The following is a 25,975-nucleotide window of genomic DNA, read 5'->3' on the forward strand; positions in this document are numbered from 1 at the left end:
GGAGCTTGGCCGCGCGGCCGCTGCAGAGAGGAGGGAAGGCAGGCGCGGCCGCCGGCTCCCGGCGGGGGAGGGAGGGCAGCTAGGGGCGCGGAGGACGGGCGGACGCAGGGCCGCCGGCCTGCGAGAAGGCCGGCGCGGATGTGGGAGGTGGGGAGAAGAGCGAGAGAAGGGGAAGAGAGAGAAGAAGAGAGAGGAGGAAGGAAGGAAGGAAGTGAGGGTAAATGAGTCTTTTGTCAACTCAGGTGCTAAACTTTAGCCCAATTTCTGTTGGAATATTTGGGCTAGGCCCATTTATTTTATTTAATATCAAGGCCCATGATTAATGCTAGGTGGTTAAAGTGGTTAATCCCAAATGGGTAGTTAAGGAATATCTTAACCAACTTAAATTGGTGGACTATGTGTGCACTAATTGAGAAGTTGAGGAAGAGAGAAAGGGTGCCACACGCGCACGTGCTCGCTCGCCGAGCCGAGGCGCGGCGCGGCGACGCACTGGTTTTGCAGTTTTTAATCACGAGTTGATGACTAGTAACTGACGTGGTTTCAAAAGCTGACACCAATGACTAGTAACGGCTGGAGGTTACCGGTAACTAATGGCTGGTTAATGGCTATCAATCACCTGTGACAGTGTCCAAGTTCAATGAATCTCCTTCCTCTTGTGTCTATAAAAAGATGCTCATACTCTGGTTAACGTGCACGAGAAAAACCATTCTCTCCTCCCATTCTGTTGCTGCCTGCTGCTACTTTCGTATCTCCATCGCAAGCCTCTGTGCGCGGAGCTTGGAAGAGCATGCCTCCGAAACTTCGTCTTGCTGCGACACTTGCACGAGTAGGCAGCCGATCAAGTTTTTGAGGAGCGCATCTTCTGCGCGACTGCTCGCTGCGAACGACTACGTCCTACCACTTCCCGAAGGCTGTTCGAGAGACTACGCTGCACCAAATCGTCATTGCACCAACTCTGATCTACTACATCGAATAGCCCCAACAGAAGTTTCAGGCACAATGTCTAATACTTCCAGTTCTGGGAACGGCACACCCATTATCTCCGGCAATGGTCCTACCTCTAGGTATACTCTGGACATTTTCTGGTTCTTTTGTTTCTTTTTGTTCATGATTAAAATTGTGTTAACCATGAACACTCGCACATGCTCTGATTCACTCATAATAATCATGATTTACTTAATAATATTCGAAATTAATATATACAGTAAAATGTCTAAATTTCTAACAGTTTCTAAACAACCCAAGAGGCTAAACTTTAACCTCTAATATAGAGCTGAACTTTAGCGTCTGATTCCAAACGTGACCTTAGAAAATGATCAAATGACCGAAGCTTTTTTCCCCGAGGGAATTACATAACTTGAGATGGGAGAATCTGGGCGGCGGCAGATGGGAGAATCTGGGCGGCGGCAGAGATCGTTTTCTCGACTCTCGAGGGGCATGCTCACCGCATCCACGTGGAGGCAGCGGCGAGCGATTCCGGCGGCCATGGGAATCGGCACGAGCAGAGCATCTCCCTGTTCCTTCTTTCGTTGGACTGGGCCGCATCGTCTTTTGTGGGCCGAAGACAGAACTGGGCTTTGCTCTCTTCCTGCCGTCGTCGGGATGGCGAAGGAACGCCCAGCGGCAACCGGTTCCAACCTAGGTGGCTTCCCCTCCGCTAGCTAGGCGGCTTCCCAAGGCGGCGGCGCTGCCTTCTCTCCCCGAGAGAGAGAGAGAGAGAGAGAGAGAGAGAGAGAGAGAGAGAGAGAGAGGCGAGCTGTGTAGCCATGGCATGGGAGGAGGAGGCCGTGGAAGAGGAGGAATACGGGGAGGAGATGGCGGCGTCGGAGTCGGAGGCGGAGGACGTTGTGGTGGGGCAGATGCCGACGGTGATGGTGCCGAAGCACATCAAGAAGCGTTCCCTCAAGAACAAGGCGCTCTCCGTCACCCTCGACAAGAAAGCTCTCAGGTGCCGCTTTGTCCTTCGACAGCTCATCATCCCTATGCCTATGCGAGCACCCGCAAGTTTATCTGACAGATCTCGGTTTGGCAGGGATTTCGTTACTGGGTTCCACAAGAGGAAGAAGAAGAGAAGAAAGGAAGCACAGAAGGTTTTGCAGGAGAAGGAGAGGAAGAAGAGAATCGAGGCGCGCAAGAGGGTGAGAAATTCGCACACGCAAAAGAACTTTTTTTCTTGTCTGCAGTCCGGTATCCCTTTTTGAAAGATAATATTGGTTCTTGTTTGGTGGAAGGCAACCCAGTGAATTATGACTGGCCTTGGAATTTTTCCTGCAATGACTTATCTACCAACAGATTTTAGAATTCTTCTAGGTGAAGATTGGTTTCATTTATTTAGACGTGTGTAGACTGTGATGTATTTCACATGATGCAGCATGAGCCAACATCAGTAGATTGTCAGACTGAAAGCCAAAAGGGCATGTGTGTTATTGTTTTTGTCTCGAATACGCAGGAGAACTGCGTATATTGCTTAAGAAGGAGAGAGAAAGATTTACAAGACAACACACCCTCACTCACTTGTTCATAGAGCACACGCGCCTGCTACACAAATTAACCCAACCAGAATCAACAGAAATAACCCTTTGGCGCTGAATTTCCACTTCTGGCACCCATTAAGCAAGACTCTGGTGGAGGATGTGTAGAGTAAAGCTCGTATTAAATATTTAAATTATGCCAAATAGGTCCAAAACCATGATATTGCTATGTCTGATTTGAGAAGAAGGTGAGGGAGCTTCTGTTGGTGCAAATATCTTGCTGTTTGCTGCACCAAGAAAAAGTTATGCATCGTCCTTTCAAAAAACACTTTTAGTAGTAGCCACCATATCCTGTAACTTCCGGGCCAATCTGTTGGCTAATAACTTGGTGATGAGCTTTGCAAAGCCGTGAATTAAACTTATGGGTCTGATTCTGAAATCTTCAACCTGCACTGCATCATCTCTCTTTGGGATGAGAGCAATATATGCTGAATTGAGAAGCCTTAGATGCCAAAAATCACTAAGTTCGACTGCCACCAATGCTGCCATAAAATCATCTTTGATCGCCAACAAGTCTTGTAGAAGCAGCCTGCATATCCATTCGGTCCCAGGGCCTTATCGAGTTATCGGAAGGCAACTCTTTGACTGTAGCCCAAACCTCCTCTGAGAAAGGTAGTTTGAGATCCTCCAAATTATGTTGCTGCATGTCAACTTGATCAAGAGCTATTGATAGCTCACATTGAAATTTAGGGGAGACAGGTACATAAAGCCCACAACACTGGTAAATAATAATCAATAGACATCACAAGTGAAGTAGTAGTTACCATGTAGATAGCTAATATTTACAATAATATTTGTGGTCTATGGAAGATGGAGAAGTGCAGCAGGTAGCAGCCTAGACAGCTGAATTATGTGTCAGTTGGTATTTTCTAGTAGGGTGGGAATACCTCAAGTTTTTGACTAAACGAGATTTGGGGACAACCCTGAAAGGGTTTAATGTTATTTTTAGTCAGCTCGTGTTGTGTTTCCTGTTTGGCTGTGTCACTATGGTAACATAGACTTCCAGTCCAGGTTACTGGTTACTGCCTGTTGAATTTGCTGAACTATATCATTTTGTTTCAGAGAAAACAAGAGAAAGAGATTGCTCTATATGGTAGAGTGCTGTCATCGGATGATGTTGAATTAGAAAATGAAGATATTGGTGATGATGGTGAGGAGATGGAAAACGATGAACCTTTGTCTGGTGAGTACATGAAAAATTTTGGAACAGTTGCTACCTGCCATGCTCCATGTCACTGTATTATAATGTTTTTCAAGAAATCAGCTCCAAATTCTCTGGTAATGTCTTTGGTTTCCAGAAATCAAAACTTATGAAGATGACGGGACTAGAATCACAGTGACCACCAGCGAAATTACTTGTGAAGACGATGATATTGGACCGAGAAATGTTGGCCCTGTGTCGAGCTACACCAACAAGAATTCTAGTTCAATGGCCAAGAAGAACTCCAGCTTAGGCGTGAAGAAGAAGCCACAGAAGAGAACGTTCAAGAACAAGAGCAAGGCGAAAAAGGGCGACAAGAAGCGGGGCGCGGTAAAGGGTAAAAGGAAGGGCAGAGGACGGAAGTAGCGTTTTCTGTCTGTAGAGAAAAATCGTATGGCTGACTGGGTTGTGGGTGACCTCATATAATTTGATGTGCACTTGTCTGTTGGTCATCCATACGGGGCTGGTATGCTAAACTGTGAGTTGTGCTGCATATCGGTTATCAATGTCAGGGTCCATCCATGATAGAACTGTTTTGATCCTAGTTGAGATAATTTTCGTGACAGTTTTTGGCCCTTTATTTGTACTAACCTTTCTTGCATGGACACATGGTTGTCTGAGCCAAATGCTGATCTGCTCGTAGCTTGCCAGCAGTAGCACCAGCTATGTACTGCAAAAACAAGGGTGACTATATTTTAGGCAGATGGATTTAATTCTCAAGATTAACTTGGGTGTTAATTGTTAAATGTGGTGGCAGTCTATGTTTCTGCTGCCAGTGGCTTCAAAACGGGTACCTATGTTTTTGGCAGATCATACCCAAAACATCGATCGTAACTCAAGATTAACTCTAAGGTTAACTGAGTTGGCTGGCCACATCGAAGACATAACACGACATAAAGCTGGAACCCACCCCCCCGGAAATATTTTGTTCTGGACATAAAGGATTAAAGGGTGCATGGCTGAGGCTTGGAGGTACGGTGGTACATATGAGTCCAAGCAGCACTACTCGTTGTTTTTTGAATTAAACTTATCTTGCTGTAGCGTTTCTTTACTTGGATGCAAGCTTCTTGTGCTGCGGTGTTTCATGTTTGCATCCGTGGGTGAAGCTATCAAATTTAGGCGCATGTGGCCATCTGCCCGGTTTGGGGTTTTCAATGCAGTTTTTGACTTCGTTGGAGACATGCAGTTTTGAATTTGACTGTGCCGGGGACTTTGTTTATGGTGTTGTTTACTGCTAACGATGAATTGGTAATCTGGGTGTTCGTTTCGTACTTGATGCGCCCTGTACTCAGTTTTGTTTAGTGAAGCTGTTTAATCATTTACTTGGTCAAATCGAATCCCGGGGCCCCATGGGCATGTGCTATTCAAAACCGTCATGTTCCCAGGAAACGTTGTACCAGTACAAGGCAACTGGTAGTGTGTGAGACACTTCGATGTTGTTGCGCGTTGGCGCATTGCTTGTCCACATGTTGGAAAGCCGTCCGGAGGGACAGATGAGAGATTCCAAACCTCAATAATTGTATTGCATCATGTAAAGAATGAATCAAACGAACAAGAGATAAGATCTCAACAAGACTCTACAGTTCACAGCCCATCAAGAGTGAGTGCCTCCTTTCCCTTTTACGCTATCTATCTACAGTGCCCGGAAGGAATACGTGTGTATACATGTGTAACGCTGGATGTACGAAGAAAATTTTGTTGGAATAATTCGATCTCTCTCTGGATTGTCTTGTGGTGTTCGATCATCAGTTGGTGCACTTCCAGCTCGAGGTGGGCACGCAGCTGAGGTAGCGGCACCAGGAGCAGCTGTCGTTGGCGTTGGCGCCGCGGAAGAGCATCGCCATGCCCACCGCGAATCTGCAAAAGCCAACACGCACAAACAACACGGAAAGAATTAGTCCTGCCATTTTGCCAACTTCAGTGAATCGCCGACACAAACTAAACTATAGCTTAGTAGTGGTTGGGAACTCGAGAGTTAAAATACAGAGAAAAAAAAGGTTATAATCTTGTGTACAGCGAGGTATGTCAACACGGTGCACGTTGGGTAGCAGGTTGGAGGAGAGAAAGGAGAATCAAAACACGTTACTACCCCTGTCCCTGTGTTGGAGGAAGCAAACGGCCAGCTACGCAGACATATGATAATCTTATGAATTATTAAGATAGCGATCGAGAGACAGATAGGGGGTGTCCCTTTCTCTGCATCATGCATGGTGCGACTCGCTGGCTGCCATTTGATCATCACATCACTTCACATGATGGAACTCTAGCATCCGGGGGCAAAGCAAGAACAGCCAGCGTTGCCCACCGTGTCCCAAACATAATGCCCAAATCTTTCAACGCATGTGGAGCGCCCAACAATCAGCACACTACCTAACCCATCTAAATGGCCAGTGCTCTCCTCGCAAAGTAACCCATCTAAATGGTCAGTGCTCTCCTTGTAAAGTACTCTAGCTAACACTCAACCATCAGTGACTCGATCAGTAGTGCAGTACGTGTGTCCTTGCTGAGATTTCAGTTCAACGGAAAAAGCACTTGTCTGTGATAATTGCGATGTGGATAGACGCTTTGCTTACCCGATGACGAGGAGGACGAGGGCGACGGCCATGAGGATCCACTGGTAGAGGAGGTACTTCTTGGATGTGCAGGCGCTGCCGGCGGGCATGCTGTAGCGCTCCATCCAGGCGAAGTGCGGGCGCATCAGCACCACGAACCCCAGGAGGAACCCCGTGAGGAAGCCGCCGATGTGGGCGAAGTTGTTGACGTGCGGGAGGATGCCCAGCACCAGGTTCACCGCCACCACGAACAGGAGGGTCAGCACGGCGGCCACCTTGTTGGTGTAGATGGTCCAGTTGGTCAGGAGCTCAGAGAGCATGGCGCCCAGGAGGCCGAAGAGAGCACCGGAGGCGCCCACGGAGATGCTGTTCCTGATGAACAGGGACGACAGCACGCTGCCGCCGAGGCCGGACAGGAGGTACACCACCCCGATCCTCACTGCAAGCGTCAGAGAATTGATTGGGATAGATCAGTAGCATTATTCAAGGTTGTTTGCAACTGAAACTATGTGTGGGGGACAGACAGAGGGACAGGCAAATTGTGAAATTGGGCTCACCGTATCCGAACTGCTGTTCGAGGCGCATGCCGATGAAGAGGAGGCTGAGCATGTTGGCCACCAGGTGCACGACGCCGGCGTGCAGCCACATGCTGGAAAGGAGGCGCCAGCCCTGGTGCTCGTGCACCACCTTCTGCCACACGAGGGCCCCAAGCTTGGTGAGCCTGCAGGACGCCAACCGTCGTTAGGCTCAGGTCCCCACATCTGATCTGATCTGATCTGATCCCACATTCTCATCATGTTGTCAGAATCCCAAATGCACTATGATGCATGGAACTGTTGTGTTGTGGTCACTCCAAAGTCCAAACTGATCCAGCTAAGTTCGTGCTCAACTGTTCGTGTGACTGAACAGTATGAATGAACTGGTGTGTCCTACAACTTGGTTTTCTAAGTGATCTAGTCATACTCCACCAACTCCTGTTGGTTTTAAATCATTTTGGCTCTGGATCTGAACTAGACGGACTGGGAATAATAGTTCTGAAAAAATTATAATATTTTCTTAAAAAGGAATGAAATGACATAATATGCAGCCTGAAATCAACTGTACCAAGAATTACTGAATATCGAAAATGTTTGTATAGTTAGAGATAGCACGCAGGTAATTGTCGCTACTGGTTTGAAAAAGGTTCCCCGAGAAGGAAACCAGGATGTAAAGAAAGGCATAATCTGCAATGATTAATCTGCGCTGATAGAGCTCTGAGATACTGCTAAGAACTTTGCAGGCAAGCAAAGCAACTAGCACTGCGTTCTGTTCTGCTGCAAGGACAGATCCATGTCCTGATTACAACTCACACAGCCCCAGATGACCAATTCCGATCCGATGCAGAAGAGGCGAGCAAACTAAAACTCGGGACGATTATTAGTTCCTTTGGTAGAATAATCTTCGCATGACCACTAGTGACGTCAGTTTTTATGAACAGGAGGACAAGAAAATTAAAGAACGAAACAGAGAGCAGCCATTCAATGGTGAGGGAATAGTGGAACACTCACGTGGCGGATGAGGGTCCGAGGAGCGGGTTCTGTCGCAGCGGCTCGAAGGCGAAGCGGCCGAGGAATCGGCCGATGCACTTGCCGTCCTTGGCCGGGGTGTGGACGGGGCAGTTGTTGGCGTACATGGTGACGACGAAGACGGTGATGTTGGCGACGAAGAAGACGGGGACGATCCACGGCACCCACTCCCGCTCCCCCTCGTGCTGCGGGTACAGCGACGACGGCACCTTGCCGGCCTCCTTCCGCACGGCGCCCTTCTCCACGTCCCCGCGCGTCGCCATTTGCTTACTTGCTACCGCGAGAAGGGTGATGGGATCGAGAAGCGGATGAGGGGGCGCTGGGCAATGGAGAGAGAGAGAGAGTCAGAGAGAGAGAGGTGGAGGTGGGGGTGGTGGAGTGAGCGAGGAGGAGAGGAGCACGGCGAGACGTGAGGCGCGGCAGGGGAATAAATAAACGCGCGGAGCCGGACGCCCCAGGCGGCGCGGGCGCGGTGGTTTCTTTGAAAGTTTGATTGATGCCCTGCTGTAGGGCATGGCTGGCTGTTGCGGTGCAATCGCAGTGCGAAACCGTGTGTCCGTGGAAAAGAGACGTGCGGCGACTGCAGGTAAAACCTGCCTTACCTGCTGCCTCTGCTTTCAGCTTCATCAAGACAACAGTTGCAGAGTTGCTAGCTCCTTGCCACTTATTACTTGCCTTTTATCAGTGCTTCCGGCCGGCTGATTGTTGGTTCACAAAATTGTTCGTCAAGATTTTGTCCATCTGATCTGATCGATCTGATTTGCTCACCCTGTCACGTTCGCGTTTGCAGCAAAGCTGCATGTGTGGTGAATGTCAACTGCTGTAACGGCGGTAGTGCTGTGAATCGGCCCAATCAGAATCAATCATGTGGAGGATTTTCTTTAATATTCGCCCAAGAATCACGAGAAGGTGGCTTGCCTTGTTTAATGGCTGGTATCAGTGGCGATGAATGTGATTAGATCTGGAGCTAATGATGGGACGCTAACGCTAGTAGTAGTAGTAGTAATCGGTAAAATAAACAAATATTCAGCGAAGGCAGGCTACTTTTGGCAATGATTAAAGCATATGAGCCACTCGGTTTCTTGGGCTTTTTCCGTGTCAGCCATACTGTAACTTGGTTGGCAGGCACCGACAGGCAGGGTGGCCGTATGAAACATGCATCGGATTCTCTCTCCTGTGCCTATCTTCCTTACGGAAAAAGCAAGAAAGGCAAGGTTCTTTTGTCTGGTTTTGTTACGGGCCATCATCGGCTCGGCTGGCTCATGGAACTTGTGCCAAAACAGGCGGCCTACGCGTAATTCAGTCAGCGGTGAGGGACCGCGTGAACCAACCAAACGCAAAGGGACGTGCAGTTTCTGGTCCCAGGGGAAGGGAGGAAGCCGTGGCGAAAGCGACCGGAGTCGAAAGCCTGAAATGGGGCCTGGGACTCTGAACTGAACCTCGTTGCTTCAAGCAACGCACAAGAAGATTGTTATTGGCCGCGGTTTTCTCGCGTGTGATCGAGTTGGCACTGCAGGAACAGGAAGGCTTGTTGCCGAGTGAGTTGGCGCTGCCTGTGGTTGGCGTGCCGGATTTCATTTTGTCGATGCGGACGCGCCGCTTCGGCGTGTCGATTTGGTTGGTGGGCGAGCGGGGTTCGTATCGATTCGCGCATCTTGCTTGCCGCGCCGCCGATCGAGCTGGGGGTGGCCAGGCCGGGCTGGCTGGTTCTTGTTTGCTGTGGCCGGCCGGCGAGGCCCCGCCAGGCGGCCATGTGCTCCGAATGATCCCTCCTCCTCCCGGCGGGCTCCATTGCCGCGCTATGATTATGAAGCATAGTAGCGTATAAAATGGCGATCTTTAGGCGCTTAATTAATCAGGATGGATGGGTTATTTATGGCGCCAGCCTACTACTATTTGACTACTAGCGTGTGCCATGCGAGCCTAATTCAATGCCCAGATTCCAAATCATATGATTGAGGCCTCGAGATGTTAGTGGAATAGTTCAAAATCGTAGTATTCTCTTGCGTACCATCTCAACACTACTGAGCGGGTCAAATGTTGAAGTCAAATGCTTACTGGACCCTGTGTAAAGCTTTTCTTTGGAAGACGACCCACGAAGCCCAAAATACTTTATGGGCTCGATACTAATGCATGCCTCCTGCAAACGGGAGGCGCGCGCTTTTTTTCCGCCACCGTACCTAGCACGTATTTTATCAGTTTACAGAAACAAATACTTGATGCAGTTAAACAGAGCTTGACCAACACAAGAACACACACAGGACTAAACAAAGAGAGACACTGAATAAAAGTATTACCAAACTCAACAAGCGACCAAAGCAGCAACCACAACAAACTGACAGCAGGAGAAGCACGAAGGGAGAGGACAGACCCAACCCTGCCACCCTAATAAGGCTACCATAAGAACTGAATCTGCAAAATGGATACACCGTCGCCAAAGATGCCGAGAGAGAGCAAGCTCGAAGCACAAAACGGTGGCGAAGCATCCACCGAACAGCACGACCACGGTAGCAAAGCATCCTCCCGAACCAAATAGCGGTGGCACAAAGTCCACTCGACCAACACAGAGGCGACAAAGCATTCGTCCATAATGATCACCATATGCAACAACACGACAGGGCGGCAAAGCATCCGCCACGACCTAGGCAACCAAGGTGATAGTGTGTAAAACAAAGCGAAGGCAGGTACAGAGGATGAACCACATCGACCAGCCTTCGAGGTCTCCGAGTGGGGAAGAGGCAAACGAATGATGCCTCCAAGGAGGAAAACGACGCCCGAGGGCATCGCCATCATCGGCCCGCGAGCAGGCAGAGGCTTTCGCATCGACCCCACCCCCTAGAGCACGCCACAACACCCAGCGAAATGACCCTCCACAAGCAGCGCCGACGGGATGGAACCACCAATGGTGGTGGAAACCACACAAAGGGCGGCGGCCAAAAGCAGTGAAAGCGCACGTGGAACACATCAACGAGCAAGGCAGCGGCGGGTCGGAAGGGCGACGTTTCCCGAGACTTCACAACAACGCCTCTAAGGAGAGGAACGACACCCGCAAGCGTAGTCGTTGTTTGCCTAGCACACCACCGGGTAGGACTTTCACATGAAGATCTTGGTTACGAGACAAAGGCAGCCCACCACACACGCCACCCGACAGTAGTCGCACCCGAGCGCACCGCAACACCCTCAATGGCTAGATCCGACGGGCTTGGGGGAGGCGGAGATAGGGATTAAAACAATCGAAAACGATCGATAACGATATCATTTATACGGAACGATTGCCCGTCGATCGGAAATTTTGCCGATTTCAGTATGAAACTATTCTATTGCGACTACAATACGACAATAAGAGAAATTGAAAAATCCAAATTTAAATACAATACGACAATAAGAGAAATTGAAAAATCCAAATTTAAATACAGTAATAGTCGCAAACGATATCACTTATATGAAAATGATTCGAAAACGTGCCCTGGTAAACGAGATTTTTAGCTACGGTTTTCACCTCTAGCCGGAGAGATGGACTGATGGCGACGTACGGGTCGCACCCGAGTAGGCTGGGAGGGGCGATGCGAGGGAAGGGGAGGGGTAATCCGCGCAAGTGCGGTAACATTTGGCACGATCATCATCATTCAACAGATGCATTGCAAATCTTGCAAATTCGATTTGAAAGATTGACATTTGACAGTAACATAGCAACTCCACAAGTATACTTAGCATGGTTTTGCATAAAAAAGATAGGAGGACCGATCACGCGACAAAATTCACCAGGTTCAACTCAAAATACCCAGCCGGTGGTGGTTCCTCCCTGAAACCTGTAGATTCTCGACTTGTGCTTGGTCATCTCGAGCCCCATGCCGTCGCTCCCGCCGCGCTTCAGCACCAACCCTGTGAACACGGCGCACCTCTCAACCTGGGGTATGGTGACCTGATCGAACACCTCGTTGTCGATCCTTTCATACAAGATGGCCAGGCAAAACTTGCCGCCGCCGGGCCCAAGCTGCACGAGGCGCGACTTGAGAGGGGTCCACTTCCCAGGCAGGTGCAGGCCATCCCAGACCGCGTCCAGCCCCGGCGCCCGCTGCGCCATGGCCTCCAGCCCCGACGAGCAGCAGATACGGCCGTCCCGCGACGAGAAGCCGAGCCACGCGCCGTACTCCGGGAATAAGTCGGCGCGGCCCTGGAACGGCAGCTCCCAGTCGCCGGCCTTGCTCCACGAGCCGCGCACCGTGTCGATACCCGGCGTGGAGACCCAGATGGCGGAGCCGCCGACCACCGTGTAGCCGTCGATGCGTGTCGTGCGGTAGCCAGGCTCGAGCACGAAAGGCGGTGGCCGGAGGCGGTGCCAGCCCCAGCCCAACTTGCCCGTCGCGTCGTCCTTGGGAGTGTCGCGAGTGAGGGCCTGGAAGCCGCAACGGCTGACTGGGTCAGGCTGAGTCCATGACATAGAGGGCGTCACCGACGGCGAGGGAGACGGCGGGATCGCTGTGCTTTTTTGGCCCATCATCTCCCGGAGGTCGTGGAGGGGAGACGATGCCGTGGATGGCGCTGTCCCGGAGGTCGTACACGTGGGAAACTCCCCCGTAGTCCACGGCGGCAAGGAGGCTCTTCTTTGGGCCGCGGCCAAAGAGGCCGAAGAACTCCAGGCTGCCCTGCCGTCCTTGGTGCAAGGTGCGTGATAAAAGGGGTGAAACGCAGGTAGGGGCGAGGCAGCGGAGTTTCCTCCGGGGGACGAATTATTTTCACCTGATTCCTCGAGAAGAACAATGTCGACGCGTCGATGCGGCGGAGAGGGCATGTCCCGTCCAAACTGTCCACCACAAGATTACACGTAGCGCCGCCCATCTATTCATCTTCGATCACCGGAGATCCAACCTGAACATAGAACGCGTCCAGCGGATTGATTACCAACAATCACTAATTTTGCCGCCTGATCGTTGTGCGTGCATATCACAGGTACACAGCTGGCAGAACTCTGAGCATATACTTGCAGGCACTGCGACCTTGCATCTATATTATCATCATGATCATTTTATCATCGCTAATCAGCGACAACTAACCAACAGCCTTACAACAAATGAAACTAATGCACCACAACTCTATACTTTAGGTTTAGCACCCGTCCTTACGTTCTGAAACTGTTGCTGCTTCTGGCTCCTGCACGACCTGCTCATCAACCGAAAAGTGTCCTCAGGACGGTGTCTCCCAGCCCGGGCACCGGCGACAGGAAGTGTCCGGTGCCGGGGAGCTCATGGTAGTTGAGCCAGCTGAGTCGGCTGGCCAGGTACCGCTGCAACACCACGGGGACGAGGCCGTCCTCGTCGCCCTGCCACAGGTGCACGGGGCACGGCGGCTCCGGCAGGCTCATGGGGTCGAACTCCCACTTGCCGAACATGACCATCATGTCGCGGTAGTAGGACTCGTGGATGCCCTGCTGCGTCGCCTGCTCCATCTTCTGCTGGAACGTGCCGTCCTCCTTCATCTTGCTGCGGATCTCGGCGTCGCGCTTGTTGGGGAGCGGCGTCGTGCCGGCCACCACCGTCGACGTGGGCAGCCAGCTCTGCTCCATCCACCAGTGGAGGATGCCCGGGGCGTGGTGCGACACGCGAAGCGCCCACTGGTCGCCCACCTCCTGCTTCGCGTACACCTCCGCGACCAGGTCAGCGGGGAAACCCGGCCACCAGTAGTTCACCACTGGCGCCATCATGGCCGCACCAGCGATCCTGCACGCACAGGGTGTTCTGTTAGGCACAACCGCACAACCAACCGGCTTGTTGGATTGGATGCACATAACTGTTGTTCTTGCTTTGCTTAGCTTACCTGTCGGGGATGTACTTGAGGGCGCCCCAGACGGCATGGCATCCGAGGGAGATGCCGATCACGTAAAACTTGGGGCCGAGTCCCAGAGCGTCCGCGAGCTCCTCAACGTCCAGCGCCGCGCTCTTGACGGAGCGGTTGGGGTTGGGGTCGCTCTGCCCGTACCCGGCGCGATCGAAGCCCACCATGTACACGCCCAGCTCTTCGGCCACTTCCTGAAAATTTTCGCAGTACAGTTCAGACTTTGTTGAAAAACTAAAGTACTACATCACAATGAAACATCAACACAAGGAACTTTCAAAGAATCAAAGGTACTGGCTTTGTTGAAAAACTATGGGAAGTACCATGTACCGACTTTGTTGAAAAACTATAACACTCATTGACACATCAACACAATAAACTTTCAAAGGTACTGTTCAGCGTATGATATGGTCCTGGTCAACAAGAGATTATTTTTTCCGTGGTCATTTTGACAGGTATGCACTCTGATATACTAGTCATCATCAGATGGACTATTCTCCAAGGATGCATCTGGTGGTTAGGTTCGTTTGGATTGGACCTACTTTTCCCTCTGATTACAAGTCTCTGCTTTAGTAGCTAATTGCAATTCATTTCGACCGACAGAATTTAATTCATAGGGACTTCCCAGCTGCTAAGGACATGCAGATTTCCAGAGGAGGGATGCCACAGAAATACTAATTAATCAACAAAATGTTGTACATCTGGTACAGTACACTGCTAAAAGCAAATGTGCATTGTCAGCAGCTGATAGAAGTGAGCAAATTGCATCCGCCCGATCGAATGCGGATGATACTGCAACAACCTATCCATGGCACATTCGTGTAATCGTAAAATTGCATAACCACGCAATGCAGCTAACCTGCCCAACGCAGTAGCGAAGCCGAAGAACAATTGAACAAGAATTGGGGAAACTTAAAAAGATCCAGAAAAGGCCCAAGCTTTCGATTTCGCGACCCGACCAAGAGTCGCCGACAAAATCGCAACCGGGAACGGCGAGAGGCTGGCGTACTAACCGGCGCAGCGCGGATGGTGTCGAGCCGGGAGCCGGTGAACCCGTGGGAGATGACGACCTTGAACCGCGCGTCCTCCTTGCGCGCCCCGGACTCCGCGTACGCCAGGTGGCGGCCGTCCCTGAGGCGCACCCTGGGCGCCGTCACCGGCGGCCCCCCCGGCGTCCCGCACACCCTGGGCGGCGGCGGTGGCGGCACGGCCCCGCTGATCCACCTCCCCAGCGCGCCCACGACGGAGCCCACGGGGGCCCCGAGCTGCCTCTTCCCCGCGCAGCCCAGCACGGGCGCCTTGGCCAGCAGCTCCATTGCGGCGCGGCGGAGGCGGCGGCGGCGGGGCGCCCGAGTCGGAACTGCCCAAAGAGAGGATCGGGGAGGGAGGGAGCGCGACGGGACAGTGTCCTGGCTCGCGGGGCTTCTTCCCGCTGGCAGTGATTAACTGCTGCTAATTAATTTGGGCGGCGTTCCCGGGCGCGAAACGTGACGTGTGGAGATCCGGCATCGGTTGCCGTGGCGCGGCTGCCATTTTCCTCTTTGTCCACGGAGCTCGACAGTTTGCAGATCATCTAGAACACGAGCTGAGATCGATGAGCGGTGGTTGGCAGGTGGCCAGCACTGTGGAGGGGCGACGCGTTGGTTGCTCGGGCGAGCAGAGCTTGCATGTGGACAAACAGTGATGGAATGCGTAGCGAGGTGGCGTTGCAGCGACTCCGAACGCGACCGCCTGTCTATTCTCTGGGTACCACGAGAAGCAGGGCAGTGGTTATGACAGTTGGGTGTGTTGGGTTAGACATGGACGTCTTGACTAAGCAGAGATAGGACGTGGGGGAGGAAATGTGGTTTAGGCCTGATTGGGTGAGCTAACGTACCTTGCTTTGGTCGAAAATGACGTGCAAAGTTTTTTGGTTGGAATCCTTCCGATGAGTTCTCAACTTTTTTATGAGAAAAATTGACTTTTGGTGAATTTGAAGTAATTAAGATAAGCAGCGCACCCTAAAAACTTGGGCGTTGTCAGAGCACCACGTAGCATAGCAGCACTGGACCAAGTAAATCACAAGATTGTATTGTTATTTCTTCGGTCTCTGGTCTGACACACGAGCAGGTGCCCACGTCCACGTGAGCATTAGTTGTATTTTTTTTAAACAAACCGGGTAGAGGATGAAATGCGAAACAATAAATGGAAAAAAAATAACAGTAATACCGGCACGTTGGATTGGATCATCAACACCGCACCACGCCATCGCACTCAACTCAACAGCACATCGGCCGGTTGGATCGGGATATCGACATGTACTGAGCTCAACTCATCTCAAACACACTCTACCGGGTCGGATCGAGGAACATTAAGTGTATGATTCATGTTATTTGTTTATTCATTTTTTTTTTGTTACTGCTTGATTATAGAATGGACTCTACACTTTGCTTAGAAGGGCAAAGAGGGGAAGATTCCGTGGGATCTGGCTGCTTTTTCCAAAGGCAAAAGACAGAGCAAACTAGACGACAGTTTCGGCAATCCATCCAGTGATCCAGAAGAGGAGACCGCGGCGTAGGCTCCAAAAGCGCCATTTGTCCATTATCCCGGATAGCAACACGTACATAGCAAAACATGCGGTGCAGGGTATGCATGCATCTCTATCGAAAATTTGGTAGTCGGTGGATATTGTTGGCAGTCAGCTCCCGCGCAGATGCGTGCGCGCATTTTCTTTCTTGTGCTGCGACCCCGTTCTAGAACGGACCTGCCTCTCAATCTCAGGGGCGTGAAAGAAGGGGACAGATATTATTCCATCCCAACCCCTTTGCAGACACAGTTTCTCTATGACTTGGGACGCTAAGCACGCAACTGGTACAAATATGAAAACCAGAAAGAAACAGCTCTAGCAGCCGGGTAGTCGTACAAAATGGCTTAGAAATATATCTCCTTTTTTTTTCCCTTCACCATGTTCCGACTTCCAAGCTAACGGCACCTCTGACCTGGCAACCATCGACCAAGCCTTTGACAGGTTCATACAAGCTAGCAGGAAAGTGTCGCAGATAATTCGGCAGGTCAGGGAAAACGCCGCTTCACCTAACCAACAAGTTCCTTGCCTAGTGCCAAGTCGTCGATGTCTGAGCTAGCTGTGGCTGTGCGGGCACCAGCTCACCTCGTGCTCGACTTTTTATTTCCCTTCCTTTCACCTTTGTTCAAAGATACCGACAGCTCACCTCACATGGTTTTCTTTGCAATTTGCTTCGCTTAAGCAAGCGCTAATTTCCATTCCTAAGTACTAAGTACGTAGTTGACAGGATCCAATTTACTCGACGTGATCAGAAATAAGGGAGCTGTAGGAGATGGATGTGCATACCTGGGAAGGTCGGACGCTGTCCTCGCGGGATCCGGTGAATCCGTGTGAGAAGACGACCTTGAATCGCGCCTGTTCCTTGGGCACGCCGGTCTCGCAGTAGGCGAGGTGGCGGCCGTCGCGGAGCCTGACCCTGGGCGCCGTCACGGGCGGCCCTCCCTCGGTGCCGCACACCCGTGGCGCCGGCGGCTGCGGCTGGATGGTGCGGGAGAGCCAGGCGGCGAGGGAGCCCAGCATGGCGGCGGCGGGCGCGGGCGTGACCGCGTCGGCGGCGCCCTTGGCCGCCCCCTCCTCGTCCCACACCTGCGGCATCGAAGTCACCCACATGATTGCTTGCCGAGTTGCTTGGGCTGTGAGTTCTGAGCAGTGGCGGCCTGGCTGATGGGCGGTGGCGGAAGCGAGCAAGCAAAAGGAAGAGACCGTAGCGGTGGTGGTGGTCTCTGGCGGGCCTCTCGCCGTGTGGAGGTTATATATAGCCGGATAGGAGGCGCGCCGTGTCGGGGTCGGAGGTTGGTGGGTGGGGCCAGGGCCAGCACCGGCGACTTACCATACCAACTCCTCCCGTGCGTGGTCCGAGCACGAGGAGGTAGCTCTGCAGCCCACGACTTGATCTGCTGTTTGACTCGGCGAGCGAGACGGTGGTGAAGGTGAAGAAGATACAGTATATATATAATTGGGCGGCGGACTACGCGGCATTGGTTGCCCCGACGACGTACGCGAGCAATAGCCACACCACGCAGTGCGCAGCTGCGTCCCGCGGGTGGGTTGGTGACTTGGTGTATGACAGGACGCGTGCGTGCGTGCGAGAGGACCAGCTTCCCACCGAGCCGGCCGGCGGAAAAGGTTTGGCCGCCGGCGATCCCCCACTCCTCTCTTGTTTGGCATCGTGCGGCGGCCGTGGGACAGTACTGCACGGGATCATCGTCCGCCGTGGGAAGAGGTGGAGGCGCGAGCAGATTTCATATCAACAATATGCGTCCCGCGTCGGAGAGGGAGGCCCCAAGCAAACGAGACGGCGGAGGGGGCGCCACCCCAACTTGCATTGGATGGAGCAGCGGACGGCACCGGGTGCTTTTCTCGTCAGTAACCGCACTACCTCACGACGATCGATGCATGCATCCACGAAAGGGGTGGCCAATGGCACTCGCTGCAGATTATATTAAAAAAAAATTCAAAATGAGCCATACAACAAAATGGAAAAACAACAATCCAATATCAAAAATCTCAACAAACATATTGTACCACTCAACACAACCCAAACATCAAACCAAAATTCCAAACATTGTGCACACTCAGTCCTCGCAAACTGCACAACCCAACATCATCGTTGGCCGCCACTTGACTGGTACATCCGTCATCAGATGGAGACTCATCTCAAACATGTTCATGTGCTATCGCATCTAGGGCACCACGTTTTCATTCTTGCTGTGACCAGTATTTATTCCATCGTTGACCTCTGAACCAACTGTTGATCAGGACTAGCAGCAGTCAAACGGACCACCAATCACACGCTCTCTGATCATTCATGCATATACGAAACAATGGAACCATAATTCACTGGTAGGTCCGCCTGGCTTGCATTGCCTTCAATAATATATCATTCCTGCACAGTACGTCTGCACTTCTCCTTCATTCTTTTCAACACTACATTTTCGTTTTGGCCTCATTTTAGTTGCTACCACACTCAGGTTGAGAGCAAATTTGCTAATTGCCATGCTTTTCGCGCATCACACCTTTCTTCTTATACCTATAACCCCTACGAAAGTTCTGTGTGGCCAAGCGTGTGTGATTATCAATCAATCAAACAAACAAACCCCCTCAATCTGTGGATGCTTTGCAAAGCCTAAGAAGCTGATGGCTGCATCCACACACATATAGATGCATGGCCTAGCTTGTCCCTGCTGTATCCCAGGAATACAATCGATGCATGATGGATAAACGAATTCCATAACAGCGTGTGCGCGACACCCTGGTGTCATTGCTCACGCTACGGAACCAACCACCGACCCAGCAAGTCCTTCACTACTTGTGCCTTGTTGACACGGCAAATATAATGCCGAAACGTGTTTGGTCAATTCCATAAGAAATTAAGGGTAAATGACTACATCCTCATTCATATTCCCTGTGGAAAAATACAGACCAAACGAAGTCTTCTTCATATTCTTTGGGGGCAGGTAGGCGCTTTGTTGCTTTCATATGAGCTGAAGGAGCCATGCCTCCATCATGTGGGTTGGACTGGAGCCTGAAGAGGAGGATATTATCAAGCAGATAAGCAGTTATTAATCCCTTTTTATGATGAAAGTGAGCTGACAAGACCAGTTGAATGTTTTGCAACACTTTCATATTTGCCAGGTCAAGCAAAAGAATGTACGTGGTCAAATAACATCTCGTAGAATGGCAACGGAGAGAAAGGAAAGGCTGACAGACGATTAGTAACTCTGCTAGCTGCTCACCAAGTACATGAATACGAATGCGGCCTTCAGGAGGGTTTTCAAGTCAAAACTTCGCCCAATTGCCTGTTTATGTGATCAGCAAATATCTTTGAAGAGGTGGGCTGAACTGTATATGAACCCTAGCTTTCTCTAGTTTGTGGACAGAAAAACATTTCAATCACATCTCGAGAGTAGGTGAACACCCTTTTCATAGATGAACCAAAGATAAGGAGACAGATCATTGAAAAGGGCAGCCACAGGAAAAATCTGAAGGTGCAATTGCTTTCTGGAATCGCGTGGCTATAAACGAATAACGAACCATTCTGAACATTTTAGGGTGTCAGCGATTTTCGAATCAAGGACTCCATAGTCCATACACAAGCTAACTTGCTAAGCAAATGCTTTGTCATTGTCCCGCAAAAGGTCAGCAATCCGATCCCAGCAGCATTAAAGAAATGGCATACTAAGAGAGGATCTGTATGTAATACGTCAGCAGTATAATATCGAAATGAACGGGGTGAATCTAAAAGTCACGTGGCAGAATTACAGTTCTGTCCAAAAATACACAACATTGCAAATTTAAAAATACAGGTATATCATTTGAGCTTTTAGCATATCAAGCAAATACAAGAAAAACTCAGAGCAGCATCACTATGCTTAATCCATGAAACAACATGCTGTTGTTAAGCTAGTTAGGTTATATCGTGCTGTGAAACAATATACATGCCAAAATTACTCCAATTTATTTGCTGAAACGACAGTGACCCCATGGTCTGAAAAACAGCCGCCTCTCCCGAATAAAATCTCAGTACAATGTGCACATATTGGGTACCCTTCGCTCCCAACATAAAGTTACCAAAACCCAAAAAGGTGCTGCGGTTCTTTTACTTCCATGAGCAGAAAAATCAGGAACTACTCTTGAGATTCACCCCTTGATTTTGCCCTGTTCTCAAGATCTCTGATACGGTCACTTAGCTCAGAACTAGATTGCTCACTTAGCTCAGAACTAGATTGCTCACTTAGCTCAGAACTAGATTGATCACACTCCTTGTCTGCAATAGGAGAATCAACTCTAGGACTTGGCTTAGGACCGTCAACGAGGTTTAGGGCCTGCATTCGTGCAGGTGCTGGCTGAGATTCCAAGGGAGGAAGATCTAAGCACATTCTTACAGCCGGATTCCGGATAACTGAGAAATGTGAAATAATTTTTATCAGTTAAGGAATAGCCAGACATCACAAACCATCGATAGTAGACCTCAACGTTGCAAGTGACATACCAACACCATATACAAGCGAGAACATGTTTGATGTGACCCAATAAAAGAAAAATGCCTGTCAAAGAAGTGGAAGATTAATATACGGAATACGGAGTTATAGTTCCAAGTAATCAAACGCTGGGCGTATTTGGGATGAGAATGAATGTTCAAATTTGATTCTCCTCAGCATAAGTATAGATTTTTTTTTGGAAGTACGAATAAGCAGCATAGAAACCCTCCCCCTTACAACCACTCTTTTCATTCAGTGCAGCATATTTTGAAACTATTTGGGGGTAAAAAAACAGTTCGTAGCTTCTAGAGCAGTAGCTAAAACCTAAATCGCTGCTCCAAAATTCCCAGTCAAGATCTGCTATGGCCAGTTTCAGAAACCAGACTGAGTGTGTCCAAAAATGGGCTATGGCCAAGCCGCCGATCGTTCATCTAGTGTTTGGGAATTGGGAGTGGGTAACCAGAATGAGAAGTTCTCCTTAATCAAATACTTTTTAGCCCTAGATAATTTCTTAGAAAGTGATTTCAGATTCTGTATCTTCTGAAATTGTAAATGAAGCAAAAATAACCCCAATCCATACTTAAAAACCTGAGAACCTCATAGTTACGTACCTTTGGAAAGCCTAGTGTAAGTGGAACAAACATAACACCAAAAAATCTGGAGACCTTTTTCATTGTTTCCGCCATAGGATTTCCTTCCATACCATCTTGCATATTGAGCTGAAATAAAAACATTATTATCTTTAGAACAAAATAACAAGACACCTGAATTAGAGTGGCCAAAATGCAAACCTCTACTGTAGCCAAAAAGGTCAGTGATGTTAACACTGGGAGGATGATAAATTCATCAGGCGTTGTCAAATCAGTAAACCAATATGCACCACCTCCTTTGAGAGAAGGGACTTTCTCAACCATGTTTGATATCTACAATTGGGAAAGAGAACATAAGATGTAGGAAGTAAAAACTAAGGAAAATGCTATTGCTACATGATAATATATAATTCGGTGACAATGGAATAGCTGATTATTACTTTGGATGTAACAATGAAAAGGTGTAAACTTACAGCAAAGAAAAAGCTCATGAATATAGGCCCCTGTATGAATAGACCCTTCAATGGTGTCAATGGAGTCACATCATGTCTGAAGCAAGACAGTAATGAAACAATTATTAGTAATATCTCTTGTACAATTTATATATGATGAGGAAGGAAATACGAATCGCAAAAGCTAATCAAAAGGGCAGTCAAGTCAGTTAAGATGACCAATGATTTAGGATGAGGGAGGTTTTTTTCATATTGTGTGCAGAGAGGATAGCATGAGTGAACACAATATCCAAAAGGGCTTTTGTAGGGCTAGTCAATTAAGGGAGTAAAGTTAAGTTCAAGGGTTGCAGGCCTGGTAAAATGATGAATTTGTAACATTGGTACACAAAATATTTGGAACCACATGGAGAAATGAAACAAGAAAATATCTTGTGGTTTTGAAATTAAATAAAAAGTCAGATATAGAAAACTGCATACTTAAGGAATAGCTCGCCCAATTTCTGCTTCCCCACTTCCATTGACCTTGGATCAGTTGACTATAAGGCATAAATAGTAAATTAGTATATCATTACTAGAGTACCAAGTAAATGCTAAAAACAATATCATATAAACTGCAAGGTGAACTGAACAAACTAAGCACACTTACATTCCGCATCTCTTCATTGATGGCTTCAATTTCTGGTCTCATCTCCTGCATCATATATAATAGTTGAATTCCATTTAGATGTATGATGCGCTGATTTTTTTTAAAAAAAAACATATCATAAGGAATACATTGCAGAAGGAGCATCCAACATTTTCTCTTTGAGAGCTGAAGGAGCTCATGAATTTCAGAATTTTGAGTGCAACAGAATGACTTCCTACGATTTATGCCACTTAAAAAATCCATTGCATGATATGATTGTTTCTTATTAATGCCTTCGACTACAAGTTTACAACCACAACTGGATGTCATACATGGTAATGTGAAGGTTGAAAGCCAAGAATCGGATCTCCTTTGATCCTATATGGCCAATCTCTGATGCTACATAGTTCATATGTTTATAAATACATTCCTATTCATGATTCAAGATTTCAAGAACCAAACATCATATTCTGGCTATTTTCGGCTAGAGATTGTAGGATGCAAGAACATTGAGCCATAGCCAAAGCAAGATGCCTTTAAAGTTGCATGCTGCTGTTCAGGGTTGGGTACTAAAAATTTGAACCATACAAAAACATAGGCACTTCACCAAAATAGCATGCATCCGTACAAGCAGCAACATGTTTTAACTTTGTAGCATCAGTATCACTAGAAATTGCATGGGAATGGTGTAATCATTTGCTTCACCAAACTCAAGGTTCGATTTTGAGAAGTTTAAGATGTTTAGGTTCAAATATTTTAGAAGTTTGTGCACAACACATCTGTAACTAACATACATGAGTGAAAAATAGAGCATTAGTAACTAGGAACATATAAGGTTCTAAAGTGCATGCATTACATTTAACTTAATCGTGGACTTCATCTGGTTGATGAGCAATGGGACAGTCAGTGACCGGATCAGCACTGTCGTCAGCGCAATTGTAACCCACCTACACATCACCGAGCAGCAAAGTGGCACCATGTTACAGGACGTTACAGGAAGAAACCAAAGCTAACACCTTACGCAGCACCAAGGACAACGAGGCATACCAGTTGAGCCCAGTGAAGGATTGCACGGCGTCCAGGAGGTGCTGCAGGGCAGCGACCGGAGGAAATGATTCGGCAGCGGCGGCAGCCACCTCTCCCGCGTACGGCGCTGGCGGCACTGGGATGGAGGCTGCGGCGGAAGCCACTTCATCCGAGAGCAGCTCCGATACGGGGACCGAGGAGGCGGCGTCGGAGAGCACGTCCGCCGCGACATCGATGTCGGGTGTTGAGGAGGATGAGGTGGTAGAGAAATTGCGGTGGGCCGCGAGGTGGAGGGCGAATGGGAGGGGCAGGCTAGTTAGCGCTCGGGATCTCGACGGCCGGAGAAGAGCGGAGGGGAACGGCGGTGCGGGTTGAGATTGAGGTGGAGGCGGGGCGGCCGAGGAGGAGGAGGAGCTCTCGGAGCGGTCGTGGTGGGGCGGGATGAGGTGCGAGATGGAGGGGTGGAGGCGGCGGGAGAAGTGGTGGGAGAGGCTGGTGGCGAGTCTCCTCCGCGCGGAGAAAGCCATGGCGGCGGCGGCGGCGGCGAGATCGCGAGACTGGGAGGGCCGGAGGGATGGATGGTCGGCAAGTCGAGAGGGGGGAGAAGAGAGGGTTAAACTGGAGAGAATATCCGGCCCAACATGCCAAGGACATCTGGGCCCTACCCAGAAAGAATGAATGAGAGAGAAAAGTGTGACCCAACATGCAGGAGAACCACAGAACTAGATGGGCCTTGGTCCAGCACCAACCACCACCAGTCCATGAACAAAAATTCGGGCCTCCACAATTTTACTCGCTAGTTCGAGGCCCATCTATCCTTCTCTTGCCCACAGAATGCTAGACCAATCGCATCGTCGTCACTGTCGCCGCCTGGACACCATGCCGTTTGTTCTCACAGCCTGCTGCACTGTTTTGTTCTCGCGCGTGCCGGCCGACCACTGCAGCAGCCAGCAGGCAACTGGTGTAGCGTCTCGCGGCCGGCACATCGCCGTCGCCATCTCTTCCTGTCTGTCGCCTCTCTCTCTCCATTCCCTGCCTGTTCCTCCTTCCTTTCTGTCTCCCACAACTGCTGAAACAAACTCTGAAGCTTGTCGTAACCGAAAAGGAAGTTTTACTCGCGCGTGCTGATGTATCCTCACCGTAGATGAATTATTTTTTATTTGGTGTAAGATACATTGTACCGTGCATTCATGTTCGATTAAGTTTGACACATGACTCATAGAACAAACCATTTCTTTACTGTGATGTGCTCACCCAGCTAATCTCCACCACTCATTCAAAATTTGAATCGTCTGGCGTGAATACCGAAGATGCACATGTCCCAAAATTCCAAAGTCTTTGTGCCATCAAGCATGTTTTGTGGAAAAAGCATTATAATAAATAATTTGTATTATGTTCCTAGAGCTTATCCACATGTACACTTAGGTACCTTCCGATTGGTGTTGTACATGTGCTAAAACTCAGTACAGTTTGATTTCATGGTACACTTTTCATCTAGACAGTTATACATAAATAATAACATAACAATAAGCTTAAATCATAGTATACAATTATACATGTGCCACTTCTTTCAACAAATCTTTATTACAGTATACATGTACCACTTCCTTTCAACGTATCTTTGAAAATAGTAACATAACTAATCCAATACTAACTAGACCATAGTATATATGTACCACTTTCTTTCAAGTGATCACGTAAAACAAATCACCTAATTTACCTACAAATTTTAGAAAACAAATTTCAACAAAACACCTAAAACATGTCGTCTATTGTCCCTGCAAATATTAGAAAAAACAAGGTCAAATCTATATTTAGCAACTAAATCTAGCCCAATACCATAAGGATTAAAACGAAAACAAGATGAACCAAAATCACACCGATATGGAAAAAATGCTGCCATAGACCCTGTCACCATTTAATATGAAGAAAAGAATATTTTTTAAAATGTCACATGCATGGTGCATGTATCACTTGAAAAGTCTGGTACCACAATAAACCCATCCATTCTGATGAAAGAAAGCTTCCACAAATATTTACAAAATGTCACATGTATGGTTCCTGTACCACTCAAATCCTGGTACCACAATGAAAATCAACCAATCAATGTTGCGATTATTTTCAAAAGTTTGAGAGATGAACACGTACAAACCTACCATCTTCGTTTTACCGTTTTTGTTGTTCCCAGAGGGGGGAGGGAGGGAGGAGTAGGCTTGCCGTTTTCTAAAAGGAGTGGCGGGCTGGTGGCGCAGCTTGGCCCATTCTTGTGGCCGCCTACTAAGTTCGTCGCCGACTCAATGTCGTGCTGCATGTCGTATTGCACTTGTTGTTTTATCAGTCCAACAATGTACAGAAAAAAAATAGCAGCCCATAAGAAACCAAAAAAAATGCAATTTTATGTTTTTCTAGGACATATTGCACATCAATATTTTTCTATGGCATATTGCACATCAAAGTGTTCACCTACGTACTTGGCAAATCGAGTCAATCTTCCATCTTCTAATGATAATAAAAAGCTTCTTGGCAAATCAATAGAAAACTTGATCAGTAGAAGGTA

At 48.9% G+C, this 25,975-nt stretch overlaps 5 protein-coding genes across 6 annotated transcripts; 1 reads left to right on the forward strand and 4 right to left on the reverse strand.

Annotated features, from left to right (window-relative positions):
* Window positions 1-1,607: 1,607 nt before the first annotated feature.
* On the forward strand, window positions 1,608-4,388 carry LOC101768946 (ribosomal RNA-processing protein 17). The gene is made up of 4 exons (XM_004985930.2): window positions 1,608-1,948; window positions 2,033-2,138; window positions 3,594-3,714; window positions 3,830-4,388. Exons 1-4 carry the CDS (start codon window positions 1,767-1,769, stop codon window positions 4,096-4,098), a joined length of 678 nt encoding a protein of 225 aa, XP_004985987.1. The 5' UTR covers window positions 1,608-1,766; the 3' UTR covers window positions 4,099-4,388.
* An 838-nt stretch (window positions 4,389-5,226) lies between these two features.
* LOC101769352 (RHOMBOID-like protein 2) lies at window positions 5,227-8,259 on the reverse strand. The gene is made up of 4 exons (XM_004985931.3): window positions 7,832-8,259; window positions 6,842-7,005; window positions 6,306-6,723; window positions 5,227-5,589 (listed from the first exon to the last, which is right to left on the reverse strand). The coding sequence occupies exons 1-4, from the start codon at window positions 8,110-8,112 to the stop codon at window positions 5,478-5,480; spliced, it is 975 nt and encodes a 324-aa protein (XP_004985988.1). The 5' UTR covers window positions 8,113-8,259; the 3' UTR covers window positions 5,227-5,477.
* A 3,212-nt stretch (window positions 8,260-11,471) lies between these two features.
* LOC111255822 lies at window positions 11,472-12,678 on the reverse strand. The gene has a single exon (XM_022823164.1). The coding sequence runs from the start codon at window positions 12,639-12,641 to the stop codon at window positions 11,622-11,624; it is 1,020 nt and encodes a 339-aa protein (XP_022678899.1). The 5' UTR covers window positions 12,642-12,678; the 3' UTR covers window positions 11,472-11,621.
* A 149-nt stretch (window positions 12,679-12,827) lies between these two features.
* Window positions 12,828-17,639, reverse strand: LOC101770162. 2 transcript variants are annotated; one of them, XM_012842942.3, is made up of 3 exons: window positions 17,031-17,639; window positions 13,664-13,875; window positions 12,828-13,566 (listed from the first exon to the last, which is right to left on the reverse strand). In XM_012842942.3, exons 1-3 carry the CDS (start codon window positions 17,352-17,354, stop codon window positions 13,017-13,019), a joined length of 1,086 nt encoding a protein of 361 aa, XP_012698396.1. In that variant the 5' UTR covers window positions 17,355-17,639; the 3' UTR covers window positions 12,828-13,016. The 2 variants fall into 2 exon arrangements, with proteins under 2 accessions (XP_012698396.1, XP_014660048.1); XM_014804562.2 differs by lacking the exon at window positions 17,031-17,639 and adding an exon at window positions 14,695-17,012.
* Window positions 17,640-19,941: 2,302 nt separating this feature from the next.
* LOC101770553 (mitochondrial inner membrane protein OXA1-like) lies at window positions 19,942-24,013 on the reverse strand. The gene is made up of 9 exons (XM_004985934.3): window positions 23,440-24,013; window positions 23,249-23,339; window positions 22,414-22,458; window positions 22,245-22,303; window positions 21,789-21,864; window positions 21,517-21,648; window positions 21,337-21,444; window positions 20,737-20,791; window positions 19,942-20,646 (listed from the first exon to the last, which is right to left on the reverse strand). Exons 1-9 carry the CDS (start codon window positions 23,943-23,945, stop codon window positions 20,372-20,374), a joined length of 1,347 nt encoding a protein of 448 aa, XP_004985991.1. The 5' UTR covers window positions 23,946-24,013; the 3' UTR covers window positions 19,942-20,371.
* Between the last annotated feature and the right edge of the window lie 1,962 nt (window positions 24,014-25,975).

The sequence above is a fragment of the Setaria italica genome, chromosome IX (genome assembly GCF_000263155.2).
Source record: "Setaria italica strain Yugu1 chromosome IX, Setaria_italica_v2.0, whole genome shotgun sequence".
In the NCBI taxonomy this organism is placed as follows: domain Eukaryota; kingdom Viridiplantae; phylum Streptophyta; class Magnoliopsida; order Poales; family Poaceae; genus Setaria; species Setaria italica.